The sequence below is a fragment of the Mustela nigripes genome, chromosome 4 (genome assembly GCF_022355385.1).
Source record: "Mustela nigripes isolate SB6536 chromosome 4, MUSNIG.SB6536, whole genome shotgun sequence".
In the NCBI taxonomy this organism is placed as follows: Eukaryota; Metazoa; Chordata; class Mammalia; order Carnivora; family Mustelidae; genus Mustela; species Mustela nigripes.
This window is the reverse complement of record NC_081560.1, coordinates 14,790,152-14,815,619: the sequence shown is the minus strand read 5'-3', so window position 1 is coordinate 14,815,619 and position 25,468 is coordinate 14,790,152. Positions and strand designations below refer to the sequence as shown.

The following is a 25,468-nucleotide window of genomic DNA, read 5'->3' as shown; positions in this document are numbered from 1 at the left end:
ACTCCCCTGCCCCTTCCACCATGTGAGGCCACAGTGAGAGGGTGGCAGCTAAGAACCAGGCAGTGGAGGGCCTCACAATGGTGAACATACTGGAGCCTGTGACCTTGGACTTTGAAGCCTCCAGACCTGAACAATCAGTTTGTTGTTTAGAAGTCACCCAGCCTGTGGAAGTTTGTTCCAGCAGTCCAAAAGGACTAACATAAGTACTTTTTCAACACTAATATCCTTTTTAAAAAATAAAAACATCACTTTATAAAAATAGCTAAGAAAAAAATTCAGAGGCAAAAATCTAGGTGTGATCAGAATGGAATTTGGCCTGGTTTTATCCTTGAGTTTGTTTGTTTATTGCAGAGTAGGAGAAGAGAAGACCCCCTGGCTCAGAAGGGGGAAGCAGGCTCCACTCTCGGGGCAGAGCCTAACATAGGGCTCAATCTCATGACCCTGAGATCCTGACCTGAGCCAAAACCAAGAGTTGGACATTCAACAACTGAGCAACCCAGTCACTGTGAAACTTAATGTTCCATGTCCAAAGTGTTTCCTAGAATGATTTTATGGGTGGAGTATTACAAATTAGGCATTAAGGTATTTTTATCTTTCTTTCTTTTTGTCCTTTATTTTTTTTTTTAAGATTTTATTTATTTATTTGACAGACAGATATCACAAGTAGGCAGAGAGGCAGGCAGAGAGAGAGACACGAGGAAGCAGGCTCCCTGCTGAGCAGAGAGCCGGATGCGGGGCTAGATCCCAAAACTCTGGGATCATGACCTGAGCTGAAGGCAGAGGCTTTAACCCACTGAGCCACCCAGGCGCCCCATTTACCTTTTTTTCTTTAGTGGGTCTACAATCTAATATGTGCAGAGCCCTAGGCAAAGGTAAAAACAGAAGTCCACATGCCATATAATAAAATATTTAAGAGTTATAAATCAAGCCCATGGACCCCTAAATAAGATATGTTCTAGTCAGGATGCCTGGGTGGCTCAGTTGGTTAAGCCGCTGCCTTCAGCTCAGGTCGTGATCCCAGAGTCCCCAGATCGAGTCCCACATCGGGCTCCTTGCTGAGTGGGGAGCCTGCTTCTCTCTCTGCCTCTGCCTGCCACTCAGCCTGCTTGTGTGTACTCTCTCTCTCTCTCTCTGACAAATAAATAAATAAAATCTTAAAAAAAATATATGTTCTAGTCTCCTATCTTGATAAATCAAGCAAACAAGCAAGCAAGCTTCATAGGAGCTTGAAAGGCCAGGTTCAAATTTGGAGTCCTACACCAGGACATGGCAGCACGGCCCTCCACCGTGGCACGCCACCCTATTCTTCTCCCTTCAGTCTCATCCCATAGCACGAGGGCCATGTTGTACACACATGGACACTCCCGCCCGCGGTGTCCATGTTCCACCTACACTGCCCAAAAAGAGCTGCCCCCTGGCATGTCAGGGTCTACTGGTACCCATGTCACTGTGTGGTTGGCCCTTTTTAGGGCCTGGAAGTGGACTCGAGTCCATTTGGACAAGAATTCCAGGGTGCCAGGTCCCAAGAGGGAGCTCTGGGTAAGCCTTCCTCTTGGCCCCATAGTTCTTTGAGCCACAGTAAAGGATACGGCTCATGTTAACATGACTTTCTCTTCCTGAAATCCTATTTTCTCTCACCCTTAAAATACCTAAACTATAGCCTTTTCTGGTTAAAATGAACATGAATAGGGGTGCCTGGATGGCTCAGCCATTAGGCATCTGTTTTCGGCTCAGGTCATAATCCCAGAGTCCTGGGATCAAGCCCCGCCAAGGGCTCCCTGCTCAGCAGGGAGCCTGCTTCTCCCTCTCCTACTCCTTCTGCTTGTGTTCTTTCTCTCACTGTCTGTCTCTGTGAAATAAATAAATAAATAAAATGAACATGAATAATTTTGCAGAAGCATTAATACTGGACTTTGTAAACCCTAGTGCCCATCTTCTCCGCTTACTAACCTTCTCACAATGATTAAGCTGAGTGCCCAGTGAAGTCAAATGTACAACTCAATTTCAAATTAGTTACTGACAACTTTCTGAAAAAACATGTACTGAAAGACATGCACAAGGATATTTACAGCAGTATTATCTGTAATCACTAAAACCAGAGACAAGCCGGGGACTTCCAGGGAAGATGGGCGAGTAAGAGGATCCTAAGCTCACCTTGTCCCTTGGATAGTCCTACATAACACCCACATCCGTGTAAAGAAGCCAGAAAATGACCCAAAGACTGTCAGAACAGACTCTCCACAGCTAAAGGTAGAGAAGGAGCCACATCAAAAAAACAAAAACAAAAACAAAAAAACAGCAGGAAGGGCAATGTTGTGGTTAGGAAACAAACGGACGCATGACACCATCCATGGGAAGGAGGGACACACAGGCATGGAGAAGGGAAAGGAGCAGATTGCAACCAGGCACCCCAGGCACAGGGGATCCACACTAGGAGGACAAAGCCCATATCATTTGACTTTGAAAATCAGAGTGGCTTAACTTTGCAACTTCTTACAATCAATGAGGTTTAACACTGAACTGAAAATCAGCAGCTTCCACCCTGGGAATGTTGGAGGATGATAGGAAACTGAGTCCCCACCTTTAAAGAAAGGCATAATAAATAGCCCTGCTGAGATATAGCATAAAAGAAGCAGTTTGTAAAAAAAAAAAAAAAAAAAAAAGCAGGGGGAGGGGTATATAAGGGAACTCCTTCCCTTATATACTTACTTACTTGCTAATCTCAGAACCAGTGCTGGAGGGGGGCAAGGCTCTTTGAGTTCTCCGAGAACAAAAGAGCTGGCCCAGGTATTTCCTTCCTCCATTCCCTAGGCTAGCCACACAGTCACCTACAGGAACCAGTGCAGCCAGCAAACATTCTCCACCCACTTTGCTAACAGTGATCCAAACCCTACCCTACCTCCCACCATGCTTTTCTGCCAACCACCCTTGGCAGGAGTCCATCCAAAGCAGCACCACAAGTATGGCCTTGTGCAAGCAGCCTCTACAGCATTCGGCACCATTCCAAAGTGACTCTTGCCCTGGGGAGAAGGGAAGATAACCACTCAAACATGTTCAATAGTGGCCCCAGCAGTAGGACTGACTGTAGGCCCAGCCCACCACAAAAGTTTCTCAAGGACAACATAGGGAAAGTGCCCTGCAGTTCAGTCCTACTGCATCTCTGGCAAATGCCTAGTCTGACCCAACCTGAGCCCAAACTGGCTCATTAACTACACAGGGACCAAACCCTGCCCACAACAGGCAAAGAGTCATTGCAGATGACTAGACTAAAGACAAACACAGCTCAGCCACAACAGTAGGACAAACACAACACACCCAGGAGATGCCGCCTGAAGACCAAGATTTTGGTGAACAGAGGACACTACAGGACCTCTTCTTCATAATACCACCACTTTCAAGAGCACAAAATATAGCTGACTTTCCTAATACATAGAAACACACAGAGAATTAGACAAAATGAGGAGACAGAGGAATATGTCCCAAATGACACAAGACAAAATCCCAGCAAGAGAGCTAAATGAAATAGAGATAAGCCTGATAGAGAATTTAAAATAATGGTCATAAAGATATTCACTAGACTTATGAAATGAAGGGAGGACCTCAATGAGACCCTCAGTAAAAAGACAGAAAACTTTAAAAAGAACCAATCAGAGCTGAAGAACTCAATAACTGAAATTAAAAATACACTAGAGGGAATAAAGCCTAAATTAGAGGAAGTGGAAAAACGGATCAGTGACCTAGGGGAGAGAGTAATAGAAATAATCAAAGCTGAACAAAAGAAAGAGAAAAGAATAAAAAAAATGAGAAAAGGGGCACCTGGGTGGCTCAGTTGTTAAGCATCTACCTTTGGCTCAGGTCATGATCCCGGGGTCCTGGGATCAAGCCCCGCATCAGGCTACCTGCTTGGTAGGAAGCCTGCTTCTCCCTCTCCTTCTCCTGCTTGTGTTCCCTCTCTCATAAATAAATAAAATCTTTTTAAAAAATGAGAACAGATTAAGGGAACTCAACAACACTATTGAGTGTAATCATATTCATAGTGTAAAGATCCCAAAAGAAGAAGAAAGAAAAGGAGGCAGAAATTTTACTTGAAGAAATAATAGCTGAAAAGTTCATGAATGTGGAGAAGGAAAAAGAAGTCCAGATTCAAAAGGTACAGAGATTTCCCCGACATAATATGTCCAAGGAGGCCCACACCAAAATACATAGTAATTAAAATAATAGTGATACAGAGAGAGAATTTCAAAAGCAGCAAGAGAAGAGAAAACAGTTATGAGGGAAGTCCCATAAGGCTATGAGGGGGTCTTTAGCAGAAACTTTACAGGCCCAGGAAGAGAGAGGCAAGACATTCAAAGTTTGGAAAGAAAAAAACTTGCAACCAAGAATACTCTCTCCAGCAAGACTATCATTCAGAATGGAAAGAGAGATAAAGAGTTTCCCAGACAAACAAAAGCTAGAGGAATTCACTGTCACCAAACCAGCCCTACAAGAAATATTAAAGGAGACTTTTCAGGTGGAAATAAAAGATCATAAGCAGAAGTAAGAAAAGTAAGAAGCACAAAAGAAGTAAAATTAAGTTCATCTATAAAAGAGAAAACGTTTAGTGCTTTTAGAATGGGTTCAAACTTAAGTGACCATCAGTTTAATATAGACCACTATATGTATAAGGCGTTATATGTATATGTAATGGTAACCAAAAATCAAAAACTGGTAATAAATATGCAAAAGGTAAAGATAAAGGAAACCAAGTATATCACTAAAGAAAGCCACCAAAAGGTGAGAGAAGAGAGCAAAAGAAGAAAGGAACAGAAAAGAATTATAAAAACAACGAAAAACAAGGAGCAAAATGGCAATAAGAACATATCCATTAATAATTACTTTGAATGCAAATAGACTAAACACTTCCATCAAAAGACATAAGGTGATGGGATGGATAAAAAGCAAGACCCATTTCTATGCTGCCTACAAGAGTCATATTTCAGACCTAAAGCCACATGCACTTTGAAAGGAGAGAGATGGAAAGATATTTATCATGCAAATGGAAGTGAAAGGAAAGCCAGGGTAGCGATACTTGTATTGGACCAAACAGACTTTAAAACAAAGACTATAACAAGAAACAAAGGACACTATATAATTACAAAGGTAACAATTCAACAAGATATGACAATTGTAAATAATATGCACCCAATAGAGAAGCACCCAAATACATAAAGCAGCTATTAACAAGCATACAGGAGTCAATCAATAGTAATACAATACTATTAGGGGATTTAACACCCCATTTACAGCCAAACAGAAAACCAACAAGGAAACAGTGCCTTGAATGACACACTGGACCTAATGAATCTAACAGATATATTCAGAACATTACTTATTAACACTGCAAAATACACATTCCTTTCAGGTGTACATGGAACATTCTCCAGAACATATCACCTGTTAGGCCACAAAACAAGTCTCAGCAAATTCAAAAACACTGAGGTCATACTATGCATCTTTTCCAACCATAATGCTATAAACCTAGGAATCAACCACAATAAAAAGTTTGGAAAGAACACAAACACATGGAGGTTAATTAACAGCCTACTCAACAATGAATAGGTTAACAAAGAAATCAAAGAGGAAATCAAAAAACATATGGAGGCAAATGAAAATTAAAATACAATGGTCCGGGGTGCCTGGGTGGCTCAGCTTGTTGAGCAACTGTCTTTGGCTCAGATCATGATCCTGGAGTCTTGGGATTGAGTCCCACATAGGGCTTCCTGTTTGGCAGGGAGTCTGCTTCTTCCACTGACCTCTCTCCTCTCATGCTCTCGCTCTCTCTTATTCTCTCTCTCTCGTAAATAAATAAAATCTTAAAAAAGAAAATACAATGGTCCAAAATCTTTGGGATGCAGCAAAGCTATTGTAAGAGGTAACTGTATAGCAATACAGGCCCATCTCAAGATTCAAGAAAAACTTCAAACAAACTAATCTCACACCTTAAGGGGCTAGAGAAAGAACAAATAAAACCCAAAACTAGTACAAGGAAGAAAATAATACAGTTTAGAGCAGAAATAAAATAGAACCTAAGAAAACAACAGATCAATGAAACCAGGAGCTGGTTCTTTGAAAAGATGAAAAAAATTGATAAGCCTTTAGCTAGACTCATCAAAAAAGAGAGAAAAAGAGAACTCACAATCAGAAATGAAAGAAGAGGAATAACAACCAATACTACCGAAATACAAAGGATTATAAGAGAATATTACAAGTTGGACAACCAAGAAGAAATGGATAAATTCCTAGAAACATATAACTCCACAAAACTGAAGCAGAAAGAAAGAGAAATTTGAACGACTGATGACCAACAAATGATGAAATTAAATCAGTAATCAAAAAACTCCCAATAAACGAAAGTCTAGAACCAGATGGCTTCACAGGTGAATTCTACCAAATATTTAAAGACTTAATACCTATTTTTCTCAAACTATTCCAAAAAACAGACGAGAAAGGAAAGCTTTCAAATTTATTCTACAAGGGCAGCACTACCCTGATAAAGACCCCACAAAAAAGAGAAAATTATAGGCCCATATGTCTGATGAACACAGATGCAAAAAGTCTTCAACAAAATACTAGCAAACTGAATACAACAATATATTTTTTAAAAAATCATTCACCACAATCAAGTGGGATTTACCCTGGGATGCAAGGGTGGTTTTGTAGTCACAAATCAAACAACATGATATATCACATCCACAAGAGAAAGGATAAAAACCATATGATCATTTCAATGGATGCAGAAAAAAAAATTCGACAAAATATAACATCCATTCATGATAAAAAAAAAAAAAAAGTGCACAACAAAGTAGGTTTAGAGAGAACAGACCTCAACATAATAAAGGCCCCTATGGGGCACCTGAGTGGCTCAGTGGGTTGAGCCTCTGCCTTAGGCTCAAGTCATGATCCCGGGGTCCAAGACTTGATCCTGGGATCGAGTCCTGCATCGGGCCATCTGCTCAGCAGGGGGCATGTTTCCTCCCCTCTCTCTGCCTGCCTCTCTGCCTACTTGTGATCTCTGTCTGTCAAATAAATAAATAAAATCTTTAAAAAAAAAAAATGTCCCTATGTGAAAACCCCATGGAGAACATCATCCTCTGTGGTGAAAACTTGAGAGCTTCTCCAGCAACATCAGGAACAAGACAAGGATGTCCGCTCTCACCACTTTTATTCAACAGAGTATGGCAAATCCTAGTCAGAGCAGACAACGAAAAGAAATAACAGGCATCCAAATGGGCAAGGAAGAAGCAAAACTTTCACTATTTGCTGGTGACATAATACTGTAATACTGTATACAGAAAACCTGAAAGACTCCACTAAAAAACTGGCATAACTGATCAACAAATTCAGTAAATCTGCAGGATACAAAATCAATGAACAGAAACCTGTTGCAGATCTGTACACTAAAAAGGAAGTAGCAGAAAGAGAAATGAAGAAAACAGTCCCATTTACTATTGCACTGAAAAGAATTAAATACCTAGGAATAAACTTCACCAAGGAGGTGAATGACTGGTATTTCTGAAAATTACAAAACGCTGATGAAAGAAATTGAAGATGACACACAAAAAATAGAGAGAGCCCGTACTCATGGACTATTGTTAAATGTCCATACTACCAAAAGCAATTTTCAGATTTAAGGCAATCCCTATCAAAATACCAACAGCATTTTTCATGGAGCTAGACCAAGTAATCCTAAAATTTGTACAGAACCACAGACAATCACCAAGTAGCCACGGCAATCTTGAAAAAGAAGAACAAAACTTGAGGTATCACAATTCCTTATTTCAAGTTATATTACAAATCTGCAGTAATCTAAACAGTATGGCATCAGTACAAAAAATAGACATATAGATCATGAAGCAGAATTGAAAGCACAGAAATAAACCCATGAATATAAGGTAAATTAATCTTTGACAAAGGAAGCAAGGATGTACAATGGGAAAAAAAGAGTCTCTTCACCAAATGGTGTAGGGAAAACTAGCTACATGTGAAAGAATGAAACTAAACCACTTTCTCACACCATACACAAAAATAAACTCAGAATGGATTAAAGACCTAAATGTGGAACTGAAACCATACAAGTCCTAGAAGAAAACACAGACAGTAAGTTCTCTGGCATCAGCCAGAGCAACATTTTTCTAGGTATGTGTTCTAAGGCAAGGAAAACAAAAGCAAAAATAAATTACTGGGACTTAATCAAAATAAAAAGCTTTTAAACACCAAAGGAAACAGTCAACAAAACTAAAGGACAACCTACTGAGTGGGAGAAGATATTTGCACATGATATATTCAGTAACGGGTTAGTATCCAAAATATATAAAGAACTTATACAACTCAATACCAAAAGAACAAATCATCCAATGAAAATATGGCCAGAAGACATGAATAGATATATCTCCAAAGAAAACAGACAGTTGGCTAGCAGACATGTGAAAAGATGCTCAACATCACTCACCACCAGGGAAATACAAATCAAAACCACAATGAGATATCACCTTACACCTGTCAGAATGGCTAAAATAAAAAACACAAGAACCAACAGTGTTGGAGAGGATGTAGAGAAAAAAGAAACCTTGCGTACTATTGGCAGGAATGCAAATTGGGGCAGCCACTGTGGAAAAGAGCACGGAGGCTCCTCAAAAAAATAGAAATAGAACTACCATATGATCTAGTAATTCCACTGGGTACTTACCTGGAGAATACGAAAGCACTATTTTGAAGTACCCCTACGTTTATCGCAGCATTATTGACAACAGTCAACTTATAGAAGCAACCTGTCCATCAACAGATGAATGAAAAAAAGAGGAAGTGATGTATCACCCATGTCATTGCATGGCTGAATGCTCCGCCATAAAAAAGAACGAAATCTTGCCATTTGCAATGACATGAATGGCCTAGAGGGTGTTGTGCTAAGTGAAACAAGTCCATCAGAGAAAGAGAATACCACATGATTTAACTCATGTGGAATTTAAGAAACAAAACAAACGAACAAAGATAAACAGAGACAAACCAAAAAATAGACTCTTGACTCCAGAAAACGAACTGGTGGTTACCAGAGGGGAGGTGAGTGGGGGGTGGGTAGACTAGGTGAAAGGGATGAAGAGTTCATCCTACTATGATGAACACTGGGTAATATAAAGAATTGCTGAATCACTATCTTGTCCATCTGAAATGAATAGAACACTATATATGTTAACTATACTGGAATTTTAAACATAATAAAAAAATTAATTAAAATAAATCAATATATAATAAAACTAGAACAAGTTAAATAACCATCAGTGAGCAAATGGACAGACATATTGTGGTAAATTCATACATGGTGATACCATATAGTAATTATACACACGCGCATATCTGTACATATCTCTGGAACGTGACACCGGACAAAGGAAGCCAGATCCAGAAGAGGGCATGTGTATGATCCCCCTTACATAACATTTAAGAACAAACGGAGCTAGTGTTCCTGGCTGACTCAGTTGGGGAAGCATCTGCCTTCAGCTCAGGTCATGATCCCAGGCTCCTGGGATCAGGGCCCACTTCAGGTTCCCTGCTCAACGGGAAGTCTGCTTCTCCCTCTCCCTCTGCCCCTCCCACCTGTACATGCCTCCCCCCCATCAATAAATAAAATCTTTTTTTTTTTAAGATTTTATTTATTTATTTGACAGAAAGAGATTACAAGTAGGCAGAGAGGCAGGCAGAGAGAGAGAGAGGAGGAAGCAGGCTCCCTGCTGAGCAGAGAGCCCGATACGGGACTCGATCCCAGGACCCTGAGATCATGACCTGAGCCGAAGGCAGCGGCTTAACCCACTGAGCCACCCAGGCGCCCCTAAATAAAATCTTTTTAAACATAAAATAAAGTTTAGCATAAAAGGCACATGTAAATGTAAAGACATTGAGTAGAAATGCTAAGCTACATCACTGTGACCTGAGATACGGGCGAGAGAGGAGTCCTGGGTCCAGGAGGGCCAGTCGAAGGGGAGACAGAATGTGGAAGGCCGGTCTGTCCGGGGAGGAAGGTGTGCACTCACGGGCTGGCTGTGGGGTATACGCCACAGGGGCCATAGCACAGGCGACCCGCTAGTGCAGGAGTTTCCAAATGCAGGGATCCTGAGTGATAGGGTTATAGAGGAGCCTGAATACAGGGGACCCCTGCCCATATCCCCAAGGCCCAGCGGAACAATTGGTTTAGAATCTCTCCATGCTGGGTTTCCTTAAAGTTTCATAGAGGGATCTGGGAGGGGGCCAGATGATGGTATTTATGGAATCATCTCTTGGATGCAGGCAGTAGAAATGTTTCTAACATGAAAAATGACCACCAGGGTCCTAATCAGCAGTCAAAAAGCCAACCAACAGCTACGCATTTTGAGGAGATCCCAAGGAGACAGGCCTCCACACCATCTTGGGGAACTCCTGCTACCCAGAGTCGGGTTAGGGGGTATCATCCAAGAGGCAGACTAAGAAAACCTTCTCTGACCCCATTCCCTACTGGGTAAGTCATCGTGGAGAAAAGGGAGAAAACAACTATGCTGAGATCAGCAACTGTTTACACCTTCTGTGGAGCAAAGAGCAAGGCAGGAGTCGCAGGAGTCAGCTGCTCACTTACGGGCTTATGGACTTAAGCTCACTGCATTTATGGACAGGCTGAGGTTCTAGAAAATAGAGTGGCGTCTCTGTCGGCAAACAGCTCTTTGCCACCTTCCTTTGAAACCCTTGGTCACCTCTAGACCACTTCCACCTCCGCTGCCCTTTATCAGCTGGGTCTCTCACCAATTAACCAAACAATAAACAAGTATTCTTGGCTTCGTCTTTTTTCTAATTCATCTCCGGCTTGAACGGTGTTTATCAGACAAGCTTCCTAACGGAGTCCACACAGCGGGAAGAGAAGCAGGTGATGTAGAAAGAGGGCGCCACCTAGGGACGGATCTCTGGAACTCCAGCCTCAGCTCGCTCCTGCTCCCTGACTCAGCCAGGTCAGCATCCCACAGATTGGAGAAAAGGAAGTATTTATCTGAAAATATCTACAACCACTTAAAACATGTGTAATCTCAGCACATTCCACTTACTCTTTTGCACTGATGTACATACAGACCGCGAGACTGATCATCTCAAACAGCGCTGTGTAGATATCTAGATTCTGATGTGCCCTGGGAGGTCAATCTTCCCAAATCCTATTTGATTTAGACTGATAGTAAACTCTTCTTCACTCCCCGAGTAAACGCAAGGCTCAGGAGCATTTCAGACAAAAGGAGGAAACCGACTGAATGGGCTATTTGCCAAAAGTGAAAAAATCACTAGTAAACGGAAGCTGGCTTATTTGTATTTCTTCACTCCTGTACTTGCACACTCTACCATGATATAGTAAAAGCTCACAACTGAAAAATCTGATAAAAACAGCTTTCTTTTTTTTTTTTTTTAAAGATTTTATTTATTTATTTGAGAGAGACACAGTGAGAGAGAACATGAGCGAGGAGAAGGTCAGAGAGAGAAGCAGACTCCCCTTGGAGCTGGGAGCCGGATGCGGGACTCGATCCCGGGACTCTGGGATCATGACCTGAGCCGAAGGCAGTTGTCCAACCAACTGAGCCACCCAGGCGTCCCAAAAACAGCTTTCAATATTCATCAACAAGCTCAAACTATAGTAGAATACTTTTACTTTCAACTAATCACACAACCATGTTAAGACTCTTATAAGTCATTAGCTACCAGGAGACTTGGTGTACACACATACCTTGAGCAAAGTTTGCAAAATGTAAGATTTAAATGTGTTTTCCCTTAATAGAGCATTGTTCTGCAAATCAGAAGGCCCTCCAAGCCCAGCACTCTGTAGAAAGTGCAAACTTCTATTTTCAGGGAACGCACGCTCCTACCCACAGTGAGAGCTTGGCAACAAGTAGGCACTTACCAGCGATTTTCGATGATTGGCTCTAAGAATAAACGGCTTAATCAGGAGCATCCATGGGACAGAAATCAAAGCCATAATAACAAAGAAACTCTGGACTTCTTGCTGTAAGATCAGAATGGTAAGATCCCATCATTTCAAGGTGATCACACAGTGTAACTTATATGATAAATATCATAAATATGGATCATTTTAGTGGTACTTTATTTTGAGAGAGCGGAAGCATGTCAACGTATCCATTCACCTTTATGTTTTGGAATATTCCCACTGTAGTCCAGTAGTGCCCAGCGTCAATCCAGGGTGGGCACTGGAAACTCACTGTCTTACTCCTTACTCTCTGAGTACCCCCTTGCTATCCACCCAACCCATATGTGAACAAGAAGTACTCATGAGGCACATTATAAGGGCAACTTGATTTATCCCTTGTCCCGCAGGAATAGTTAGCCCCTGGCCCTGCATGAGAAGTGTGGCAGGCCCCATGACTTCACTGGTCACTCTGTAGTCGCCAAAAGTCCTTGGGTCACTTTAAGTCACAAAGATGATCTCAATTAACAATCATATATTCCCAGGACTAGATAATTATCTGTGCTCTGGTGCTCTCTGTCTTTCAAGAAGACACATAAATAAATAAACAAACAAACAAACAAACTTCCTCTCAAAAAGAAAAAATAAGCTTCCTCTCACTCTCACTGTGGGTGAGTCACCCGGTGGGCTCTGGGGCAGCCATGTTGAACTCTCCCTGGCTGTCTCTCTTACAGCTCCCCCTGGGCTGAGGCAGTCGCAGTCTTGATGCTTCTGTCAAAACTTCGAATTCGTCCCACCTTATCATCCTGCTACACATTTCCTTTCATGTCTTCATGTCCCTACCTCTTATTATATACCCTTTAGTCATCAGTCTAGAGGAGTGACCCAGAGCTGCTGTTGTCAAAGAACCAGGAAGCCCGGGGAACTACCAGAAAGGTGTGGTCACTGGTGCTCAAGGGGGGGAAGGAAAAACATTTGTTAGGCTTTCACTTTTCTTCTACTGTTCTGGCCAAGCTCTCAGTGAACACCAGGAGACGATTTTAATGCCAGTCGTAACAAGATTCACCCTGCTAACAGCGGGGACATCTTATCTGCTCCATCTTCTATCCTCCTCCCCTCTGAAATGCTCAGAAGATGGAGGGGAGCCTCAGAAACACACGTCATGCTTGCCAGTTCCTGTGCATGAAGCTACCTCATCACCATGTGTTCATCTTTAGAAAAGGTTTTCCACCTCATGATGTACACAGTAACCGAAAACGTGTATTTATCTGTTGCCCTTCTTCTTTGATATTCAAACATGGCACCAAGATGGCCACCGCGGTGTTGGGAAGGGTCTGGGTTATCCACTTCCATTGTCTCTTCCCGTTGCATGGCCCCAAAATGAGGTTATGGAAACTTCAAACAGGGTCATGATAATTCATCTTCAAAATAGGGCACAGGAAAACTGGCCAGTTCCCAGTAAGGGTTTTGAAGGGGAAAAAAAACTGGAAAAACCATTCACTGTACCAAATTCAGTGCACATTCCAGATGAGATGAGGACTTGAGTCTCTATGAAGGGAGTTAGCGCATAAAATAGTTAGTGAGCCTGAATCCTTTGCCTAAAAGAGAAGACTTGTTTGGGAAATCCAAGGAAACTTTCATTCAGACTCCAGCACTGAGTAAACCAACCTTCCAAATAGGTTCATTTAGTGTGCACAGTCTGGGGTGGTTCGTATACCATTCACTGAGGTATAACAAAAACGTTACAATTATAAAGTAGGTCACCTCAAAAGAGCTTTCAGTGGTGTAGGTCTTCTCTGATTCTTATCTAAAATCTGAATTATCTTTATTTTTCATAAAAAATGCCCTTCCACAAGGCCTTTTCTTCTTATTTGCTGTTCCCATAAAGCAGGAGAATACAACTAGGACTCAAACACAAGAGGCCACATGTGGCCACAGGAGGGACAGAGCATGTCTTCCGTGAGGACATCCAGGGTGAGCAGCCACTGGCAAGTGAAAGGAGCAGCAGAGGGTCACATTGGGAAAATAGCCACCAGGACTCAGGAGATACAAGTGTGCCCTCCCTGAGTGACAATCAACATTCACACAGTATTATCAAGTTAGTCACTGGGAGAGACGAGAGGAAAACTACTTGTGGTACCGAAACACAAGTTTTGGTAACACAAGGCCTGGTTTCTGTCTCCAGCTCCCATGGAGGATTTATGCTTTTTAAAAATAAAATATCTGGGACGCCTGGGTGGCTCAGTTGGTTAAGCCGCTGCCTTAGGCTCAGGTCATGATCCCAGCGTCCTGGGATTGAGTCCCATATCGGGCTCCCTGCTTGGCAGGGAGCCTGCTTCTCCCTCTGCCTCTGCCTGCCATTCTGTCTGCCTGTGCTTGCTCTTGCTTCTCTCTCTATGACAAATAAATAAAATAAAATCTTTAAAAAAAATAAAATAAAATAAAATAAAATATCAAGTTAGTGATGAGGCTGACCTGCTAAGTTGGTGACAAATTGCTAGAAGTGGAAGAAAAAGACATGGCAGTACAGTCCAGGTGTTACGAGGGATGGTTCACAGAAGAAGAACCAAAAGGAAAAATGAGAAGGCACCCTAAATCAGCCATGGAAGCTCACAAGAGAGCGTGAGTTTGGACCTTGGTTTCCCGGGAGCCCCTGACCACATGAACAGAGGCACTCACTCCCTCTTCTTGACTCTCCAGTTGTCTTTCTTGCCCACCTTAGTGCTTATATTTAGAAAAAAACAGTATTACATCTTGAGGCCCCGTTGAGATCATTTGTAGTTTCAGTCCAACGAATTTGAAGGACTGGGTTTTTTTTTCTTTCGCCGCAAATGATGGGCAAGCCAATTTTCGATGGTACAGATTGTCCCATGTCACCCAAATAGGAGCGGCTAGACACCACACCGCCATGTTGCCCTAAGCACCTGTACGTTCACCCGCTCTCATGAACACCTTCTGAAACGCAAAGAACCTAACAGCCTTGAGTGGGTGCTGAGAAGGCTCAGTCTTGTAAACAACTACTTTCTGCAATACTCAAGAGTAGGAGATGGACGTGACATCCTCAAGAGCATGAAAGAAGAACAAAAACACATCGATACCTGATGTTTGTACAGGGGAGCATTGGAAGGGTCATTGTAGTTAAACAGAAACATGTTGATGAAGTGGATGAGGATGCTGGGGGCGCGCTGGGACGTGCTGACGTCATAGTGGCACCACTTGAAGATGATCATGAAAACCAAGTATCCGAACAGACACAGGATAAAAATCATCTCAGGAACGAACTGCAGAATGATGTTGAGAGTTCTTCGGAAGTATCTGCGGGTGGGAAACACACAGGAGAGACGGAACAATGAGTCAACATCAAGAATGAATCAATTGTCCCGAAGCACAAAATGTCCATTTTCACACACCATATTGACTCCCCGAGCGAGCAGCAATGATGCAGGGATGAAAAAAGAGGAAGGAAGGATTCGAGAGAACCAGGGTCTGGAAGGTAGAGTCCGAAGCAAAGGGCAGGTCTGCAGGCAGAGCTGGTGGTTTGACCACAACTTCACCGGCACACCTCGCTCGTATGGACACATCCGTGGGCACAAAGATATAGAAGGACGACTACGAAGCTTTTTCTCCTAAGACAGGGGTTGGAGAGCTAAGGTTTAAGGGCCAAACTGAGCCCGTCACCTGTTTTTAAACTACACACAATTTGAAAATGATTTCTACATTTTTCAATGTTGGACCGAAACACTGAAAAGAATGGTTTGTGATAATGATATGCAAAAATTATATGCAATTCAAATTTCCGTGTTCCCTACTAAAGTTTTATTAGGACATAGACCCACTCATCCATTGACAGATTGTCTGTGGCAGCTTTCAAGCTCCAACATCAGGACTGGGTAGTTGTGACAGAGATAGTCTGGCCTCCAGAGCCTAAAATATTTATTCTCTGGCCCTCTAGAGAAAAAGTTTGGCCGCTCATGCTCTAAGATACAGAGAGAGTCCCACAAAGCGAAATTGAGGGGCCCCAAGTTAAAATGTCAGAAAAGGCCCCCACTCCCTTTGCTAATTGCAAGAGTTCTCTGAGGGAAAAGGGAGATCTCACGATAAAACAGGATTCCTGCATCATTGAGGCCAGCCTGACACACAATGAAACCAAGGACAGACTGCTCCGGAAAATACTTTCCGGGATCATCTCTCATTTAATTCTCACGGCCCTTTCAGGGAGGCAATGGTACCAGGGTCACTAGTCACTAGTTGTCACTAGTTGACTCATTAACTGTATCTGACTTTTCGAGTAGATCTGCACTGGTGTGGGCTTTCCGGTCAGAGGGCACCATGGGGCTGGCTCTGGCCAATGGAACAGAAGCAGTCTGGGTCCCTTCCGAGGGGAAGCTTAAGAGTTCATGCGTAATTGACTCTTTCCATGTTTTCATACATTAACACCTTTAGAAAAATCGGTTTGAGAAGTATTCCGAGATAGCCCAAGCAAGAAGCTGCTGTCCTTTGAAAGAAATGACATCGTAGAGGACTGAGACTCTGAGGGCAGGTTGGCCCAAAGCTACTTATGTCTCCATTTGCCCCCTGGTGGGAGCTAATCCTGAAGATGGCAGTGACTGAGGCCTTTCAGGTTGGGGGACACAAGGTGGTATGGGTTTGCCAGTCTGTTTCTGGACCCTCAAATATTTCAAAGGTGAAAAGTGCCTCTCTACTGGAGTGACCCAGCTCAGGAAAAACAGAGGTCCCACTTCTGCCAAACCAGCTTCTCCTGGCTCAAGCCAAGACACATGGCAAAGCATTCCCCATAGGAAGAAGAAAACTCTTGCACAAAAGGACGTGGGGCCACACAGGTGGCTCTGTCACTGCTCCTCAATGACAGGGTCAGACCAACAGGCAGCAAGTTAATCATGAAAACTTACATGTGATTGAAAAGGCTGAGAATGACACCAAAAACCATCTGGACAATTCCCAGGATAACTGACATCTTCATTTTGTAAGAGTTCAAGAATGTTAGTTTGTTTGAAGCCAAGTTCCAAATCTGGATGGGAAACATGACAAGAACTGCATGAGACCGGAGTCTGGAAGTTCTGTCAGGAGTGACAGCAGGACTTTTCCTGAGGAAGTCACTGTAGGGACCACGTTTTCAAATTTTGATCCCATTTAATGCATGCATTTTAGACTCAGAAAAGGAAAAAGAAGAAACCCCTCATCAATGCAACTCTAAAGACAAATATGTCAGAACCATCAGGGCCATTCGTGAATAGCCAGTGGCCGGAAAAAAGAAAATCCTGCATGAGTTTTCCTCCTAAGGGAAAAGACATTCAGACACATTGTGGGGAGCTCTCACACTTGCCTCAGGTCCACTTCTTAGTGGTGGAGATTTCTGGCCCATGAATGTTTCCAGTTTCTTCTTGGTAACACCACCTTTTACTGTGAATGTAGTGCTTCACATTACAAAGCATTTTCCTGGGTCCATCTCAAGAAGCCACTCTTATAGCAATATGTATTAACACTATGGACAAGACATGGTCCCTGCCTTCTCCACGGTCCCTGTTTTAAACAGAGCTGCCAGGCTTGCAAAGAGAGGGACACATGTCCCTGTCCTCCTGACAAGACTGACATAGAGCAAGCACTCAGAGGGAGGCTCGGGGGCTGGTCAGGTTTCCACGCTCGCTAATGGCCCCATGGTCTCCACTTCCCCTCCAATGTAAATGGTTCAAGTCTTTGCTCTCACTCCTAACCCCTCCTCAACTTTAGACACATCCCCAGGCCTCCTGCTGGATATGTCCTAAGGATCTGCTATACTGCACCTCAAAGGTAATAGAGCCAGGAGGGTCATCTCATTCTCCCTCCTACAATAACTTCCTCCTCCGAACTCCTTTGCTTCTGTTAAGGGCTCAAAGCCCTCCTGGGCACAGTGCGAATGTACCCTGCCCCTACCCCAGGTACACATACAGGCAGGAACCATATCTCACTGATTCTCTCTTTACAATGTCCTGAGCAGCTGCCAGCCAGTCAACCACCAAGAAGGCTGCCAGGAAGGCAGGCAAAGGATCTCCAGTAACAGGTGCCCAGACACCAGAGGCATCTTCTCTACCTCCCCCATCTGCCTGGTATTTCAGCACCCCCAGGCCTGCCCTCCAGCCTCTGCTTTTCCCTTTGCTTGCCTGCTTGCCCAGTCCCTGCGGGATCACTTAACATGGTTAGGACCCATTTACCAGCACACTGTAGACCGAGCCAAATCTGATAAACTTAAAATTAAGTACCAGACACCTACTAAGCTCTTTAAGTGTACTATCATTTAATTCTAACAAAAACCCTATGATATAAACATAAATATTCCCCTTTTACACATAAGAGAATTTTATCTCAGTCTTGGGGAGATTGAGTTCTTTACTCATCAAAGGAAGAAATACTATTACAGCAAATGGGGTATCGACCCTACTTACGGACCAAAGTCTGTTCTGGGTGTTTTATGCATAAAAATCATTTACTCTTTTGAGCAACCCAGTGAGTTAGAGCTGTTGTCATACCTATTTTGCAGATGAGGAAACAGAGGTGCAGTAGAGACACAGAGGTGTTAACTTGCTCAAAACCATAGCAAGGAAATAGAAAGGGCAAGATCTATACACAGGCTGTCTGACCCAAGAGCATAGGCTTTAAGCCATTTTGTTATGTTCATTTATTACAAAATGTCTACAAACACTTTTACAAAGACAGCCAAATATTTTGTGATTTGATGCTCAAAAAAGGTGTTGCACACAGTCAATAAATGCACCTGTAGAGGTTTACATTATGTGAAAAATCCAACCCCTCATTAATAGAAGTGAGTGCTGGGCCACCTGGGTGGCTCAATCCTTTGAGTAACCAACTCTTGGTTTGGGCTCAAGGCATGATCTCCGGGTCATGAGATCGAACCCCAGGTAGGGCTTCACGCTCAGCAAGACATCTGCTTGAGCTCCTCTCCCTCTGCCCCTTCCCCTGCTTGCACATGTGTGCTCTCTTTCTAAAATGAAAAAAATAAATCTTTGGGCACCTGGCTGGCTCAGTCGGTTAAGCATCTGCCTTCAGCTCAGTTCATGATCCCAAGGTCCTGAGTCAAGTTCCCAAGTCCCGTGTCAGGTTCCCTGCTTGGTGGGGAGTCTGCTTCTCCCTCACCCTCTCCCTCTCGCCCTCAACTTGTGCTCTCTTCTTTCTCTCGTGCTCTCTCTCCCTCTCAAATGAATAAATAAAATCTTTAAAAAAAGGTTTTTTTTTTAATATGTAAGTGCTAACAGAGACACAGAAATGTTCTGTTATCTCTGGGGGAACAGAATTTCCAGAACAGGAGAGAGAACTCTCTCTTTTTTATACTATTTTGTATTTATTGGATTTTTAATCTCATGTATGCCTTGTTTTATAATAAAAAGACCAGAAATCTCAAAAATGTCAAAAATCAATGCTACTAGGAAAAAAGCGAATCCTTCTCAACCTCCCACTTCGCTTCCACCCTCCCCTTTTTCCTGCCTAACAGGTGGGCAGATGACAAAACCGCTTTCCTGATGGACACCATAGCCCAGTGTGTTCTGAGCCGTGACGATGCCGTCCTTCGTCTGAGGAGCAGAACCAGGCAGGCAGGATCTGCTGATGAGTCAGGGGTGGGCTGGGAAGCGAAGAGAGGACAGTAGTGGCAAAGAGTTTCAAAGCCAAGGAAGGTCGACCAGATCGGCCCACTCTGGACCCCTCCACACCACACTCCCCCACCCCCCTGCCCCGGCTAATCATGAAATTCCTTGGACCACAGACAAAGTCTTTCAATCCACAAAAATAACAACTTGTGTTCGTTTTTGGCACTTGCAGTTCACAAGCTTTCGAGGACTTTACCTCTTGGGATGGCGCTTATGATGGGAGCGCCTCCGAGTGCAAAGTACAAACAAATCCTGGGTGATACTTTGTGTCTTCCTAAGGGAAGGGAGGCAGACAAGCCCTGGGGAGGACTCGGGGAAACTGAAGAGACCACCCATAGATAGGAGAGTATAGTTTTAGGGCCGGTACTGTTTATTCTTAACTGTCAGCAACCAAAACCAAGGTCCCGAGATCTCTCCCACAAAGAGGGCTTAGAAGAAACATTTATTGAGCGCATCTGCCAAGTTCGAGTCTGGCCTGCTCAAGCTCATCTGGGGCACAAGGCTGCCACCTGGTGGCAGTTATGCGCCGGGCCATCAGGCGTAAAGGGCTTCAAGCTAGCTAACAGGCTTGGGAGCCTTCTCGAAATCCCTCTATATCTAAAAGGCTAGGCGAGGAAGCGCCTCTTTGTTTCGCTTGGCTCAAATCCAACGGAGATAGCTATAACCACCATGCAAAAGTTAACGCACCCCTTTTCTTTTTTAAACTTATATCAATTCTATGCGATAAAATAAAGCAAAAATAAGAGCAAATCCACACTTTCCTAGGAAAAGGGAGACGTTATTCACGGCAAGAAAATGCCAGAGTAGGCAACTTGACTAGGATGCTAAATGACTCCTCTAACAGGTATACTTTCCAGGCAACCAAGGGCCTTTGAAAGAAGCAATCATTAACCACCAGGGGTATAAATCATCAGAGAAAGATGTTTGAGCAACTATATGGAAAATGACCCAGGGGCTAGGGAAAGGGTAAAGGTAGGACACTTACCTACCTCCTGCTCAGTGTAATAAAACCCTCAGCATGTGTAATTCTATCTCAGCGTAAATTTGTTGATTCGACAGCCGCGGGCACTTTCTTCTCCTCTACCTAGAGATCTTCTCAGCAAGACATTTTACATGATAAATATTTAACCCAAGAAGACATTATTACCGGATCAATCCCAAATGGGTATGGATTTCCAGAGTACACTCCCGGAATGGCTGGGTCCAGCTGTAAATACGGATTTGTTTCCATTACGTGTGTGCTACAGAGGGAGAAAGGAAAAATAAAAACAAAACCAGTGATCAACCGGAGGTAGAAAAAGTATACAATAGTGTCCTTGGTCATGAACTTGTAAGCCAATCAAACCCACACTGTTGGTGCAACTCCCCCTTTGGCTCATTCAATCATTCCATGAGTGGCCACTGTGGGCCAAGGATCGTGCTGGGTGAAGCTACAGACATTACCAACTGGCCCCTGAGACGCTTCACGGTCTGAGTCGCCAAAGGGCTCCTACCCCGCTGGAGTATTGTAAAAAATCATAAATAAATAAATAAAAATAGTTAAACCACATCAGAAAATAAGTCAGGCCAGGGATGAAGGAGCACAGAGTAAACAAATCTCAGCCCAAGGACAAGCCTGCAAAACCTCCCAAGAGAGCACGTGGGCTCATCCTGGAGGAATGAACTGGCTTTCACCCATGGGCCCTCATCTCTGTGAAACTTAGCTCTCAAAAGTTGTGGTCCATTGAATGCCCTTTTTTTTTCTTTTTAAGATTTTAATTATTTATTTGACAGAGAGAGATCACAAGTAGGCAGAGAGGCAGGCAGAGAGAGAGAGGGGAAGCAGGCTCCCCACTGTACAGAGAGCTGGATGCGGGGCTTGATCCCAGGACCCTGAGATCATGATCTGAGCCAAAGGCAGAGGCTTACCCCCACTGAGCCACCCAGGCGCCCCCCATTGAATGCCTTTAAATCAGTCTCCAGACTTGGCTCAGAAGCATGAACATTAGTGGGTAGGGATTTCTTACTCTCTCTGCAAGGGGGGGTGGGGTGTGTGTGTGTGTGTGTGTGTGTGTGTGTGTGTGTGTGTTTAACAGAACACACGTCTACAGAGGGGCCAAGAAGGAGTAGTGAAATGATGAGGAACAGAGTTTTGGCAACTTTGCAGGGCTACCTAGAGAGAGACTCCCTCCCTCCTCCAGCTGAGGCGCTAGAGGGCGTCAGAGAGCAGCCGGGGGATCCGGAAGCCTGATCAAGCCGCTCAGCCCCTCCAGATGCGTGGAAGCAGCTGTACCCACTGGCCATCTCAGACTCGCACCCTCCGATGCCCCACCCTCTCCCCACCCCACGCTAATGGCATGCCTCAGGACAAATGGTTGCACTGAACTGGCAGAGACTTGTTTGTATGTGGACAAAGAAGAAAGTCACCCGGGATGAGAGCCTATGGCGAAGTCACGTTATCTGCTGTTGAATGTAAACAAGTTCACAGAACACCAACATCAGACAGAGCCATCCCGGGACCAGGCTGGATCCAGACACAAACAAGACTAGCCCTCAATCATATGTGATATCAAAATATGGACATAGAAAAGCAAGGACAATGCCCAAACCCCCAAAATGACCAAATGTTGCCCTCCTGCTTGGGGAGCCAGCCCTGGGAAGCCCCTTCCCACGCCCCCTTGTTGAGTGGCTCAAGCCCTCCACTGGTCCACCCCATCCCCTGAGTCAATAAATTTGGTGTGGGGGACGACGGCAGGCTTCTGGTGGTCTTGGGCTGATGAGCATTGTGCCAGTGCCCCCAGGCAGGTGTCAGGGAAAGCAACCCAAGACCTGGCTTGTGACTGGTGACCGAAATTAGCTTGCTCCGTCCTCTACCGTTCTGATGGATGACAGCAATTCTCGTGTGTCTCTCGGTCAGTGAGGTCCCGCTTCACACAGTCAGTGCCTGGGCATGTGGAGGAACAGCCCTCAGACTGGGCTTGGAGTCCAGGAGCACTGAATTGAGCCGGAGATCATTCATACGTGCATAAAAGAACATTCCAGGGGCGCCTGGGTGGCTCAGTGGGTTAAGCCTCTGCCTTCAGCTCAGGTCATGATCCCAGGGTCCTGGGATCGAGTCCCGCATCGGGCTCTCTGCACAGTGGGGAGCCTGCTTCCCCTCTCTCTCTCTGCCTGCCTCTCTGCCTACTATGATCTCTCTCCGTCTGTCAAATAAATAAATAAAATCTTTTAAAAAAAGAAAAAGAAAAAGAATATTCCAGCCCACATTTGCAGAGTGACAAAAACCAGTTGACTCAGACCTCTCCCAGTCACATTCCTGGGCAAATGAGATTTCATATTGGTGGTTTGGTGAAATGATGCTGATTCAACAAGTTTCAGAGCCCACCGTTATGCATAGGAATTTTAATCTAAAGAGCAAAACTAAGTAATCTGCCTTTAAGTCTATGAAAGCTTTGTTCTCCTAGGCATCTCATCAGGGCGCTAATTATAAAACAAAAACAAAAACAAAAACCCTTGTTAATATAGCCATCTGTAATTCTGGGAAATGTCTTAATCTTCATTTTAATTCATATATTGTTTGTTTAACATTCCTGTCCTCCGCTGCAAGGAACTTAGACCCAGCAGAGAAGCTAAAGAGACACACTGACCCTCCATGACACAGCCATCCACACTCTTACCATCCATCCAAGCTGTGGTTTATGGGCATCGAGAGAGCTCCCAGGTCTCTCTCTTCTGCACCCATGTCCTCACCAGCTACCCCCACCCCCACCCATGCCGCCCTACCCACCCTCCTCACCGCGTCACCCATCAGGCAAACACAGGGAACCACTTTTGCAAAACTAGCCATACCCTCCTTTGCTTTTGATGTTGAATCAAGCTGCTCTGAAGCTGTCAAAAAAAAAATGCCCTTCAGGTGAGTCTGGGGCCTTGAACATGGGGAACCAATAATTCATATAGTTCAACACCCACATAAGCCTCCTCTCCTCAGCACCTAGATGCCCTAATTTTACTGTTTTCAATTCTTTGCCAGAACAAGGCCTGCTTCAAAGCCTCCTTCTCCTCTGGGGAATTGGTTTCTGTGACTGATACCAAGATGCCCCATTTTTATCTGCTCTACCATTAGCTTTCACGGTAACACTGTGAACTCAATGCTATAGAGTTAATTGAAATTTTAAAAACTATTTCCATGTTTTACAGTTACCAGTAAAGTTACTGAGGGGTGGGTTTGAGGTCTCTCACTCTTTGTTGCCACTGAGGTCCCCCGGACCCATGTCAGCCTATAAACTTACTTCCACGTGCCGTTTCTGAACATGGGCCGGACACTCCAAGAAGAGCCAAAGATGTTGAGAGACTTGGAGAAGCAGTCATTGTAAATCAAGCCCGTGTAGATGGAGAAGATACCCATGAGGAGAATCAGATAGCGTCCATGGAAGAAGGTGTTCCAGATCTGGCCTCAGGGAGACAGAGAAGATGACGGTCAATGGGGTTGGCAGCAGACCCCAGGGGTGGGATGTATGTCACCAGATGTCTCCAGCACCACCAGAAATAGCCTTGGCAAGGTATGCAGGCCCTACACAGAGGGGCCATGGGACAAGTGATCCAAATGGAGCACACACATCATTTTCCGGAGCTTCTATCTATGAATCGGGAAAGTCCTAGACTGGAAATTGTTATTATAGAAGCAAAGCCATATAAGCCCCATATTCTTGAAGTGATTATTGGTTAGGAAACATAACTGAGGCACAAGCTGAGGCCTCACGTGTCAGAGAAGGGACATGACAGTGGGCAGCCATTGTCTCAAGTGCTTCTAGAAGACAAGCGCAGAGCAGGACTCATATGGCGGCTCAGTTTCACAGCAACTCAAATCCACACTCATTTTGGGTCTTGTCATTGCAAAACCGAGTATCTGTCTAAGCACATTCACTAGGAAGACTCAAGTGCTTTCTATAATATGGAATGATGTGGGTTGATCATTCTCAGACCTGTTAAAGTGTATCTTTGGGATGTCAAATATTTATTATAGGCAACTACAGTTGTTAAAATGCTGGTCATGCAGAACTCTACTGGCCAGCGGTGGATTTTCCCACAAAGCTTGCTGATGATTAACCCACTGTGACATCACTGAACTAGCTCTAGTTAAGACAACTTGTAATAAAAGTTTGCAGATATTCTTAAAATGCAGAACACAACTAAAGGCATGTTTCTAGCTTATAAAATGGATTACAGTGAACATAATGTGACCATAGCTAATTAACTTTGAAAGACTGTAGACTCTTGAGTTGTCTCAACCTTCACAACACAGACAAGTCACTTCACAATAGGTATGGACACTTCAAGTGTCAAAGGGAAGATGCAATGTTCAGGGTTTCTTGGTGTTTCATAAGAACACTGGTCATGGACTGATTGCAGGAGAAGGCCTCGGCCATGAAAAAAATATTTGTGGTTTGTTTTTTTTTTTTAGAGAGATAGAGAGTGTGCACACTAGGAAGTGGGAGACAGAGAATCCCATAGAGTACAGAGCCCAACGTGGGGCCCAATCCCAGGACCCTGAGATCATGTCCTGAGCTGAAATCAAGAGTCAGACCCCCGAATGGCTGTACCAACAAGGTGCCCTAGGAAAAAGTATTTGTGGTATTAAAAAAAATGAAGAAGAAGAAGACCACAAATTAATATGCACTATTTGATCTCAGTTTTTAAAAACTGTGTACAAGCACAGAAAAAATTGGAATGATACATAAAAACATTGGTTGTGATTTTCTCTAGGTAGTTAAATTATTGTAATTTTCCCAATTTTTAAAAATAAACATATATTGCTTTTATAATCAGAGGGGAAAAAATCAACGTTAGGGGGAAAAACTTAAAAATAAGATCA

The 25,468-nt window shown here is 43.7% G+C and overlaps 1 protein-coding gene across 6 annotated transcripts in view; it reads right to left on the bottom strand.

The window, feature by feature from the left end:
• Positions 1-25,468, bottom strand: part of ATP6V0A4 (ATPase H+ transporting V0 subunit a4) — a 73,958-nt gene that overhangs the window by 8,574 nt on the left and 39,916 nt on the right. For all 6 annotated transcript variants that reach the window (XM_059396322.1, XM_059396325.1, XM_059396320.1 and 3 more), the window contains 5 exons: positions 23,886-24,043; positions 20,765-20,858; positions 16,870-16,988; positions 15,058-15,274; positions 11,939-12,040 (listed from right to left, as the gene is read on the bottom strand). In XM_059396322.1, coding sequence (XP_059252305.1) covers positions 11,939-12,040; positions 15,058-15,274; positions 16,870-16,988; positions 20,765-20,858; positions 23,886-24,043 — 690 coding nt within the window. The remainder of the gene's footprint in view (positions 1-11,938; positions 12,041-15,057; positions 15,275-16,869; positions 16,989-20,764; positions 20,859-23,885; positions 24,044-25,468) is intronic.